Genomic DNA, 12,757 nt, shown 5'->3' on the forward strand with positions numbered 1-12,757 from the left:
GTATGCATACATTTTCTTCAGACTGACATAATTTCACAAGGCTTAATCTACAGAAAAATGTATGTTACAAATTACCCAATGTACCACCAGTAAGAGTGGGTTTATTATCTTAGAAATAACATTGTCTTTCTTCCTTTTTTTTTTTTTTCCAAAAAAAAAAAAAAAAAAGAGAAGTTATCACTTAACAGGAAATTATACAAAATTATTCAGCATATTTCTGTTTTTAAACAGACATCTTCTGGAATAAACCATAACTGCTATGTAATTTTGATTAAAAAATAGAAGTTAAATGTAAGAAATAGGTAAATTATCCTGGGCTTTCCCTGCTTATTAAAAGCTGTTCCCACCCCTAGCCCTGCCAAAACCCAAGGTGTAATGGGAGAGTCATCTACAATTGTATCCACAAATTTTAATGATTTACTGTCCTTCAGATGTTACTATTCTGTAGCTGAGGTAACAACACGCTGTGAATGTACTGCATATCTTTGCAATGCAAACAAAAACTGAAAATAATAAGCCATCAAAACAATTACTGAGACTTGAGGGGCCATAATTTAATAACACAAAGGAAAACCATCACAATTAATCATGAGACTATACCTTTACTTTAGGTTGTGTGGCAGGTTCATGAAGTAAAATACCTTCCACAGATTCAATTCAAGATGAGGAATCATTAGATTTCTTAATTTCAACATGCATGCTAAGGATCTTAGGCTACAAGTGATCTAATCTTCACAGTCAGTGAGACTGAGGGGGCTTCAGGTGACAGAAAGTGGCTGTTCTATGAATCGCCCACAAGGCTTTGTTGATCTTGAGCTGCATCTGCCCTAGAGATCAGTAGCAGGCAGCCATAGAGTTACAGGGGATTTTTTTGTAATTATTTGAGTATAAAATAGCTTATGAGTTTCCAGAGGTCAGCTGACGTTGACTCTGGTACCCAGATCTCCTACAGAGCATCGATCCTGTGGAAATGATTGGACAAAGTAATTCTTTTCCCTTCTTAATTTTTCTCTTTAGTGATCTCTTTCTACTTTACTAACTATCTACTGGAAACATATGATGGCTTTCCTCCTGGCACACTTGTCCTACAAGAACAGGTAGCTGCAGGCTGCATTTGCCTCTAAAACAAGGATCATACAATTGTGCAGCCTCATTAGAATCACTAAGAATACAGAATATTTATATATACATTTCTGAAAGAAAAAATATTTTAATTTTTTTTCTGTGATCTGTTGCATATAATTTGCCTTGATTGTTACATCCCTTTTGATAATTACATTGGATTGTTGTACCTCAGAGAAAATACAGATAGAGGTATATAATGTTAAAGCAGTAAACACATTGCTTACTTTGGAACAAAAGCTAATGTACACTCTTAAGTAGGGTGAGAAATGGGATGAGGTGGACACGTAATGTACAGCTGTGGATATAGGATGAGTGTTAGAATGTCCCTACAGTGCTAATAAACACACCAAAATCCTCCTAGTTTCCACTCTACTTCACAGGTATCTTACATTTTTTTCCTTTCAGGTAGGCAGTGATACGGGTAAAAATAAACACTTAGGCTTTGTTTGTAACTTGTGTTTAGTTTAAGTGCAGTATTTTTATTCTAGGTCTAAAGAAGAGTTGAGATCCATGAATAACATAGCTTTTTCTTTTGACTTGACCAATTGATCAAACATGAAATACCTCTCATACAACCCGTTCTGCTCAGAATCACATCTGTCCTAGTCATGTCACATATATTTGTTTCTGCATATCTTATGTATTGCTCTCTGCATGAGATGCTACTTAAGTGTTTTTGGTCTGATATGTCTGTTACTGAACAGCTTAAATACTGGTTTTCTGGGATTATTTTATCATTGTTCATTTCTTTGTTTGCAAAAAAAAGCAGTAGGTATGAGAGAGAAACACCTTCAGCTTGAGAGTTACCTCCCTTTCTGATTCCAGTTTTGATAAATTTAATCAATCTTTTTTTAGGGGATACTGTTATCTTTAAGGCTGGAGTGGCTACAGTTATTATTAAAGCAAATGATGATCCTAATGGAATTTTCTCCTTGGAACCTTTAGAGAAGCTAGTAGAAGAAGGCAAAAGTAATAATTTTTTGTAAGTAACTTTCAAATAATACTCTTATACTTTTAAAAAAATTATGTAGGTGATCCGTTATGGTTAGCACTTTGACCTAATTCAATTCAGGTTTGCAATGATAAAAAATGTACTAAAGAAAAGTAGCTTTATCAAATTTTGGATTTGATTATTTGTAAACATATCGAAACTGTTACATTATCAAGTATACGGTGCGTATTAAAATGTGTAGAGAAATTAATGTTAAGTGTAAATAAATATGACTGCAACATTGTTGCTTTGTTAAAGTCTCAGTAGACTTTAGAATCATAGAATGTCTTGGGTTGGAAGGGGCCTCTAAAGGTCATCTAGTCCAACCCCCCTACAATAAGCAGGGACATCTCCAACTAGACCAGATTGCTCAGAGCCCCATCAAGCCTGACCTTGAATGTCTCCACGGATGGGACCCCCACCACCTTTCTAGGCAACCTGCTCCAGGGCTCCACCACCCTCATATTAAAGAACTTTTTCCTAATGTCCAACGTAATCTACCCTTTTCTAGCTTAAAACCATCACCCCTTGTCCTGTCATTACACGCCTTAGTGAACAGCTCTTCCCCAGCCTTCTTATAGGCCCCTTTCAGGTATTGGAAGGTCACTATGAGGTCCCGCTGGAGTCTTCTCTTCTACAGACTGAGCAGTTTTTAGATACAGAAGAATCTAGGTGATTGAGCAGAATATAGCCTGGACTAATAGAGAAGTAAAGGATCTTTTAAAAATACAGCTATATACAACTATGGGATTGTTTGCACCCTGCCTTGAAGCCTTCCCCTACAAACAACTGATACTACTGTATTCTTTCTATTAGTTTGTTTTACTTTGTTTACATGTTAATTACAGATGGAATTCTATACTGCAAGTTCAGGAGTGACAGTCTCGTAGACTGAAAACTGGGATAGAGTGCCCTGGTTAATGACACAAAGGAAAAACATTTGGAAACAGAAACAACATAATTGTGTTGCTGTGCCCAGACTAGCTTTGCTGAACTATTTTTTCAGCCTGATGTTATCTATTTGTACACCCTTTTATTTTACCATGCAAACAGAAGCACATTTTTTTAATGTAAAACACACTGTGTTAATAAAAGCAGTATATGCTTTAGGCTTTATTTATAATACCTTTTGGAAATGGGCAAAATTATGTTACCAGATAGCTTACTACATTCTTAGTCTGATTTCTGAAGGACACAGAACATAACCTAAATTTCATACCAGCATAAAAAAACAGTTTAAAGCAGCTTGATGGTTAAAGGGAGAAATGTTTGTGGTTAAATATAGATGATGGATGGAGACAGGCTCTTCTCAGTAGTTCCCAGTGTCAGAATGAGGGGCGATGGGTACAAGTTGGAACATAGAAAATTCCATTTAAATATGAGGAAGAGCTTCTTTACAGTGAGGGTGATGGAGCACTGGGACAGGCTGCCCAGGGAGGCTGTGGAATCTCCATCTCTGGATCAAAACCTGCCTGGATACAGTCCTGTGTAAAGTGCCCTAGGTGAGAGAGTCTAGAGGTCCCTTCCAACTCCAGCAATTCTATGATTCTGTGATTCTTCTCCAAGGGTGGCCAACTATAACCATTTTTAATATTAAGTTGATGAACTATTAGAAATTTGTTTTTATTATTCACACAATAGAATTGCAAAACAAACTGATGTGTAGCTCAACAGTACTGCTTTGCATGGACCTGCATTGATTAGGTTTTTTTCTAAGATATCTGTGGTCTAACTGGAAGTAGAATTATGCTGTGAAGTTGTGGGCCTTCAAAGAGGATTATATTACTGTTCATGTTGTATTTATTCATCATGGTTCTTTAGAATTTTTCACAGGAAGGAAGATTAGTGTCACCATGTCTTCCCATGCTGTTCAATGCTGATGCTTACCTGCCAGGATGTTAACTTTTTCTGTATCACTGAACAGGGTTTTGAGGCGTAGAGGACACTTTGGCAACGTGTCATTGACTTGGCAGCTCTTTGATAATGACTCTGCTCTGAGGCCAGGAGAGGAGTTCTATGAAACTTATGGGACTGTGTTCTTTGTGGATGGTGAAGGATCAAAGCCAATAACACTCCATGCTATTTCGGATGGAATTCCTGAATTCAATGAATTTTACACTCTAAAGTTGGTGAATGTTTCAGGTATTGTCTTTCATATCACCATTCCCTTCATATCTGGTAGAACAGAATTATGTTTAATCAATCAAAAAGAAACCAACCCTGGTAAGAGCTTTGCTTTGTATCATGTCTCAATATCCTGCACTATTCTGGTAATGTTTTCGGGTTTGGTTTTCATTTAGTCTTAATTTAGGTATATGAACACAGTTATTCAGTTCCTGAATTACTGTTACATGTTTTGATGATGTGACCTTTGAAAAGGATGCTTCTTGATTATTTCAGAGATGTTTTATCTTCAATGTAGTTGAAGATAAAAAGAAGCTGTTGAAGGCTATGCATGTCTACCATAATGGAGATGGGTTAATTTGTTTGCTTTTTTCTAGAATAGGTGAAATACTTAGTTACCACTTCATTTTACTTAAATTGCAACTGCTATGGGCCTGCTGCTCAGCAGGGTTCCAAGTGTCCTGGGCTCATTCCACCTCAGTACTATTTATAGCTTTCTGTACCCAGATACAACTGAAAATTATGTGTTGACCTTTCCTGTAAGTGAAATCCATATGTGTATACAGAAGATTTCTTACTTATAATAGGTAGAATACGGCACACTTTTAACATGGAAGCTCTACATTCACATTGTGATCTTTGTATAGTGAATTCTTACTGTGCAGAAATACATGAATAATGGCAGGAATTGGCAGCAATTCAAACACACAGCTGGCTTCTAGCTTTGCAAGGTATCTCTGCTTCTGCTTCAGGTGCAACGGGCCAAATGTTACCATTCTCTATTCATGTAAATCCTGGAGTAATGAGAAATTAACTTGGCCCATATTTGTCAAATTAATCAAAGATAACCTATCTCACTGACTAATTCAGAAAAGCTAGAGCTAGTCTTCTTTTATCTGAAAGAACAAATTGTGTATTTTGCAGTTGAAAAATAACATACTACTTTGTTTTCCCTAGAAATTGTCACTGTACTGTTTTAAAAACAATACAGTTAAATTATGTTATCATTAAATCAGAGCATTTTGCTGAGTTCAGAGGCTCTTTAAAGAAGATTTAAGCCTTTCTACAAACTGATTTTATTAAAGAAGCTTTGAGTACCCAGTACCTTTTTTCAAATTGTATTGTTTGAAACCAGCCATTAACTTTTGTTCTATTTTTTTTGGTATAGGTGGGTCTCCTGGTCCTGGTGGTCAGTTATCTGAAACAAGCCTTGCTGTAACTGTGATGATCCCATTCAATGATGACCCTTTTGGAGTCTTTGTTATAGATCCAGAGAGCCAGGACCGAGAGATAGCGGAAGATGTTATTTCTGAGGATGATCTTTCCTATATTACAGACTTCACCATCTGGAGACAACAAGGCACCTTTGGTGTTGTGCGTTTAGGTTGGGAAATACTGTCTAGTACCTTCCAAGATGGACTACCACCAGTGATAGACTTTTTGTTGCTGGGATCATTTCCAAGTTCCATACAATCTCAGCCTCACATGAGGCGCCATCACAGTGGAACAGATGCTTTGTATTTCAGTGGGAAAGAGGATGCATTTGGGATTATTGGTCCAGAATACCCCTACCATGGAAATACTGCAGTAACCAATTTTACATTTTCAGCATGGTTAATTCCTAACATCAGTACTGATGGCTATATAGTTGAAAAGGATGATGATAATTGGACCTTATATTACGGCGTGAAAATCCAAACAAACAATTCTCATATTTCTGTAGTGCTTCATTATACTGCTTTAGGATCCAATATGACATATATGGCTCAAGTGTCAGTCCTGAAATATCTGGATGAAAACACCTGGCTTCACCTTCTGATTACTCTGGATGAAAGTATAATTGAATTTTACCTGGATGGAGTTCCAGTTCTGGGAGGAATGAAGAGCCTTAAAGGAGAAGCAATTGCTGATGGTGAGCCAATAGCCTGCAGTATTTTTATCTTATTTTATGAAAATTAAAGCTGCAAAAGTTAAAAAAAAATCATAACTGTAACAGATCTTGGACTGAAATAATTTGAAATTAAATTAATATTTTATAATTACATTTATATGTGGGTGGTTATCATATATACATATTTACATGTTTGCAATTAATCATTTCTATAAGATGTGCAGCAGTGCAGCTGAGAAAGGACTTTTTTCCTTAGTTTCTGAAACAAAATGCAATAATTATTTACTTTCTAGTTGTGTATTATATTACAATTAAGCCAGTATCTTGTCACTTGTATAATTGTTCAGGGTGTAGATTTACTTAAGTAGATATTTAGGTGGTATATGAAAATTAAGCCTGTAAGTTTAATAATGTTCCAAGAAACATTAATATCTGTACTTCAGCTTATCTAACTGAATAGTCCTAGGTGTGATTCTAGTCATTGGTAAACATTATAAACATTCCCTTTGAACAAGCATAGAAGTGACCAGAGAAATATCAGAACAATATCTTTATACAGTCGGATATTGCATGTTCAGAATACATTTATATTTACTCTTTCTTTTGCAGTGCTTTTTTTTTTTTTTTTTTTCTTTTTTCTTGGAGATCATCTCCATCCTTTTTCCTTTCATTCTCTTGGCTTCAGTTGCACATCTTATCTTTGGTGGGGATAAACAGTGAATGATTGTCAGATTCTTAAATACAATCTCCTTTTCTGTAATCAAAAAAGGAGAATTAAAAAACATGCAGTGATGTTAAATGCATATGCATCTACATACTTGTATGTACCCAAACCTACATGTTGCAGACTGAGAAGAGAGGAGACTTAATTAATTGTATAGTGTAGTGTTTTCTTTATGCCTGTAAATTTCCAGTGGTTGAAGCCTGAGAAATAAGTTTGCCTTCTGTAACAAAGCAGTGCTTCTGCAATTAGTATTTTCCATCAGATTTGCACAACTGTAGCTGAGAAAGGATTTTTCTTGCCCTCGGTTTCTAAAACGGTGATGTGTGAAACGCAGTAATTGCTTTTGTTGCTAGACTGATATATCTGAGTTAGTGGTGGCACAGGCTCTGTCTGGAGATACTGCAGGTATAAGGTAAGGATTTAATCCCTCTGCATTTGGTGTTGGATACTGCACAGTGATAGGCACAGCAGCCCATTTTTTCTCACCACCTTCCATGTGGTGTCCTGGGACCATTATCTCTTGCTGTGGTTGGTTGTCTCCAGAGCTGACACTCATGTGTATGTGAGTATGTTCAAGACCACAGTTTCTTCCAAAATTAGGGAAACAGCTGGGCAGAAAAGATATCTATGTGTGATCCTATCCTATGATTTGCTGAGTAGGATAATTGTTTGAAGACAGAGAAATATTAATGCTATTGCAAAAAGCATTTGGAATTTGGTGTGCATTTCTGAATTCCACATTCCCAGTGCATTAGGGGGAAAGCATGTCCAGAGGGATAACACAGTGATGGTTTCTTCAGAAAGGACCCCTCTCCTAGCAGAGAGAGACAAAAGCTGAGGGGGGTTGCAGTTGTGCTCTGCAAATCCCTAATGCAGAGACAGACTTTTCCAAGCCTCATTAGAATATGGGATGATGACAATGTGCTGGTAGAGCCAGTAGAATGAAAAACCTGAAGAATCTAGGATGGAATTGTTTGACCTGTGATGATCTACCTATAGCACTAGAGATGAGGCTCGAAGAACCTCCTGGCATGTTTCAAGGGCAACATGATTCCTAATCCGGGGATAATAAAGTTTAACACTGGCTTTTAAAAATTGCACCTATTCTACTGCAATTTTAATACTTTGAAGAAATAGACTAACGTAAGGAAAACTGTACTTCCTTCTCAGGTCCAGGAATAGTGAGAATTGGAGCAGGAATCAATGGCAGCAGCAGGTACACGGGACTAATGCAGGATGTAAGGCTTTATGAGCGCAAATTGACACGAGCAGAGATCTATGAACTCCATGCAACTCCTGCGAAGAATGATGTCCACCCTGTTTCTGGGTATTTGGAGTATCGGCAAGGAGAGACCAATAAATCATTCATTGTGTCTGCAAAGGATGACAAAGAGGAAGAGGGAGAGGAGTTATTCATCCTAAAGCTCATTTCTGTGCGTGGTGGGGCTCGAATTTCACAAGAAAATACCACAGCAAGATTAAGAATACAGAAAAGTGATAATGCTAATGGTTTATTTGGCTTCACTGGAGCATGTATTCCTGAGGTAAGGGGTTCATAAGGAAAATTACAGTTTAAGTTTTGGACACAGAAAAATTAAGGACAAGATCAACTGACCTGCAGAGAGCCTTGATTTCATATTGTTAGTATTTGTTGTTAAACAAAGTTTTCCTAGAATATGGAAATATGTAAGTTCTGTTAATACAACCTCAGTCTCACTGGCCTTTTCAATATAATTTTCAAAAATCCCCCTCAATTATTCCTTCTAAGAGCATTGATTTTACTACATAAACTGAAAACTAAGGCTTAAATTTTTCTAGAACATTTTTTCCACTACTTCTGTCATATCTGAGAGTGGGTTATCAATTAAAATATTATTTCACTTTCTATTTTTGAGAATGGATTATTACAAAGACTTTTATTTTCTTTTTCCTGTGTTAAATGATGTATTTGAAGGAATTTTACTACAGGTCATGCAATGACAAGATGTGATGTATTTTTCCACAATAGGTTGCTGTCACAAGTGATAAGGCAAAAGTGGCAAATGTTTGGTCTGAATTTAGTTGATATTGGTTGTGAGTTTCCTTTGTTTTTAAACATTAAGTTGTTCTTTGAGGGTAGCCAGCATTTATGCAATATAAACTTGCAACTTCTTGAGGGAAGATTGAAATAACCATTATTCAGTTTTACTTCTTTAATCGATTATGAGAGATGAGACGTTACCTTTTTCTATTGACATGGGATTATTTTTTAAAACAAATTACATAATTGTCTGGAATTTGGGAACTTTCATGGCCTTTAAATTGCATTATTTCTAACTGGAGTGTTTACGAAGTACTTCAGAGTATCTTCCCTGAGTGATCCTGGTTTTCAGTTTGGTTCAGTTTGCTCTCCATGTGCCTACCATATGCTTTGATAATGGATTCCTTCAGTTTCAAATGCCACTGATAATGCTGCGGTGCCACAGATCATCAACCAACCATGAAGCAAGATTAAAAATTTATATGGCATGTTAATTGGTTTGCACTTATCTTAGGCCCATTTCACTGGGGAAGTATTAGAGCTCTCAGTGATAATGCAGATATACAAACATTGCTTTATCAGTATTTTAATAGCTTTGTGTGCATATCTGTCTGCTAGGCAGCTAGAAGGCACATACAGTATCTGCACTGTTATACAGCAACTTTGAAGTTTATCCAGTACTTAAGATGGTTTTATCCTTTCTGGCAGTTTAAAAATAAAATTATTTTCTATTTTAGTTATGTGATCATAATTTTCTTAAATATATGATCAGTATCAATGCTTATTTTGTTCCAAATATGTGGAATTATTGCCATTGAAGTAATGAACTCTGTGAAGATATAATTATAAAGAGGACTGCAGCACAGACAATTTGTCAAAGTTTTTCCTGAATGATCATACTATCATTTAATTTTAATGTGTGGTTTTTTTTCTATGGTGTTTCTAGTTAGGAAAAGGTGAAATCCAAATATTTCTTTAAATTACTGCTGATGAAAATTAAACTGAGTAACATTAATGTAAAACAATCATTTCAGCTGCTTTTGAAGTGTACATTTCAAGCATATTGATTTTCTCTTTGATATTCAGTTTGGGGGAAGAGATTGTGTCCAAGACAAGAGTGTACAGTTACTGGCTTACCTTTATAGTCCTCAAGAAGATATTAAAAGCTATTGCAAATTCCTCTAAGATACGTCTGACCACTATCAAGTTCAGTTTCAGCTTCATAACCTTCCAAAAGTGCTGAAAGTAACATGGTAGCATTTTTTATCTTTTTTTTTTTAACCTGAGGATTTGGCACGTGTTAGAGAATTCTGTGTTTTGCATTTATTGCTTTCGCTGACTTTGACTATAACCAACTTTTCCATTTCTTGCTTTCTTCCAGGCTGCTGATGAGGGTTCCACTATCTCTTGTGTCGTGGAGCGTACGAGGGGAGCCCTAGATTATGTGTATATAAATTACATTATCTCACAGGTTGATTCCACTGGCATTAATTACTCTGTTACCGATTTCTCTAACAGCAGTGGCACTATCACATTTCTTCCTTGGCAGAGATCAGAGGTAAACCCTACCTTCCTATTAACTATTCATCCTGCCCTTTGCAAACCTGCTGGAAAATACCTTCTGAGGATGCTTGGCTGGTTTTCATACTAGAGAGTTTCCTTCACATGGCTTTTGTTATATTTTGCAGGGTTTTCTGCATTCCTGACAACTAAAAATTGATGTGATAGATGCTTATAGATCTGTGTGTATCTTGGTTCAGGGGTAACCATATGTATGTGTATGTTTGACTGCACATAATACACAAATTTAAATATATGTATATATTAGATTTATTGATATCTGTATGTATACTTGAATTGCAGATGGTACTGGGCTGAAATAATAGATCCAGATACTTTTGAAATTGGAAAATGACCAGGTTTTAATCTGAGTTTTGCAACTCAGATTTCTCTCCACATCAGTCAAACAGGCAGCAGTAAAGTTCACTGCAGTAATGAGATGTCTTGCAATGGCTGTTGGCCACATTCTGTCCCTTCTGTTTAATTGGTTTCTATGAATTCAATCCTGACCTGCAGCACAGGAATTTAACAGTTATTTGAAGAAGAGCTCGGTGACCACAATGCTGTAAAACCTTAATGTGTGTTTTCTGTTAGTGTTTGTAAAATGGAAAGGATTAATTGTTAGTAGAAAATGCTGTCTTTGGTTTCATTTTTATTACTCTGCTGAAGTCAGTATTGTCTGACTGAAACCCACTGGCACCATTTGAGGGGATCCCAGTGGCTCCACTAGAACTGTGGGTCTGGTCTCAGTTAAACAATGTAAGTGATTAGAGCTTGGCAAAACCTAGTGATATCTGAAAATAGTTTGTTCATGTCACTGTTCATTCAGCTTTAATTTTCCATTGAATCATATTACTGGATTGCATACAGTCATACAGAGCAACAAGTTCCAGAGCTTTTCCATTCTGGCAGCGTGGATGAGGCTTGCCTTGTTCTGTCTAGTGTCAGTAAAAGATTGATTATACTCTCTTGCTGCACTGCTTTGGGGTCCAATTTATTGTCTAAAAATGCAGGACTTAATAGGCATGGCCTTAAGTAACAGACTGGGAGCAGTTGCTCATCAGGTGAGGTATCCAGAGACTTTAAATTGATGTTTATAAACTACTCACTCCCATGCCTCTAAATGGCATCCACTACTTAAATCTTTTTTTCTGTTTGTTTGTTTAATTGTATCACAATATATAGAAAGCTGGAATTGTCTGAAGTTAGTTTCTCAGCTTGTGCAGAGTACGTTTTGTTAATTAATAGTATGATCTGCAGTGTCAAGTGTCAGGGGGCATTAAAAGCTTGCTTTACTTGCTTTCTAAATTGGATTAATCACCATAATGTGGCCTCAGAAACATAGTTACTTCAAGATTTTGAAATCTGTCATATATTTTGTTTTTAATACATGTAATGTAAGATTTGCTTGTGCTAAGGTAGACAATAAATAATTGCTTGCTTGATTATGTGTTTATGTAACCTGGAGCCCTTAGGAAAATATGCCTTCCATCTCTGGTAGCTTATCAAGGTTTTTTGGAATGCATATTCTAAACCTAAAATATTATCCTAGAAGTTAGGTTACATTACATGGAGAGCAAAAATGTTGTCTACATTACTTTCAGAACTACACAGCAGATACAGATAACTGAGCAATCAAATAATTTGATGATTTAAGCAAGGTTATGAAACTCAGAAGGGTTGTATGTTGCATAGTTTGACTTCTCCATGATTTGGTCCTTCTCTAGGTCTTAAATTTGCATGTTATTGATGATGACATTCCGGAGCTAAATGAGTATTTCCGTGTGACATTAGTCTCTGCAGTGTCTGGAGATGGAAAACTAGGTTCAACTCCTACCAGTGGAGCAAGTATAGATCCAGAAAAGGAAACTACTGATATCAGCATCAAAGCCAGTGACCACCCATATGGTAACAGTGATTAAGATAATACATTGCAAATGTATCTTGTTGCAAATAATAGTATAGTTCCAGCTCAACAGATAGAAGCTTTGCTTAGCCTTGGTAGTTGAGGAAGCAATGCCAAGTATTTCACTTTATCTAACTTGAGGTTAGTTCATAATTTTTATACAAGAGTGAATGCTGAGTTACCTCTTCTTGAGAATATTACCAAAAAAGCACCATGGCTGCCCTGACCAACAGGTGATGGTTACTTCTCAGAGCAAAAAAAGGCTGCAGATAGTTGGTTAATCTTGTGTGAGTTTTTCTCAGGTGAGAGTTCCTGAAAAAGAGAAACATTTCTGCATGCTTATTATACCATTTATACCAAAGGCAATTACCCAAGGCTATGACATATTGAGAGACATTTTGAGAAGCACTGGATTA

At 36.4% G+C, this 12,757-nt stretch overlaps 1 protein-coding gene across 1 annotated transcript in view; it reads left to right on the top strand.

The window, feature by feature from the left end:
- ADGRV1 (adhesion G protein-coupled receptor V1) overlaps positions 1–12,757 on the top strand; it is a 278,553-nt gene that overhangs the window by 40,833 nt on the left and 224,963 nt on the right. Inside the window, exons 18-23 of the mRNA XM_051642551.1 lie at positions 1,981–2,107; positions 4,041–4,258; positions 5,409–6,152; positions 8,026–8,399; positions 10,257–10,433; positions 12,163–12,343. Of these exons, the coding sequence (XP_051498511.1) occupies positions 1,981–2,107; positions 4,041–4,258; positions 5,409–6,152; positions 8,026–8,399; positions 10,257–10,433; positions 12,163–12,343 (1,821 nt within the window). The remainder of the gene's footprint in view (positions 1–1,980; positions 2,108–4,040; positions 4,259–5,408; positions 6,153–8,025; positions 8,400–10,256; positions 10,434–12,162; positions 12,344–12,757) is intronic.

The sequence above is a fragment of the Apus apus genome, chromosome Z (assembly GCF_020740795.1).
Source record: "Apus apus isolate bApuApu2 chromosome Z, bApuApu2.pri.cur, whole genome shotgun sequence".
Taxonomy (NCBI): Eukaryota; Metazoa; Chordata; class Aves; order Apodiformes; family Apodidae; genus Apus; species Apus apus.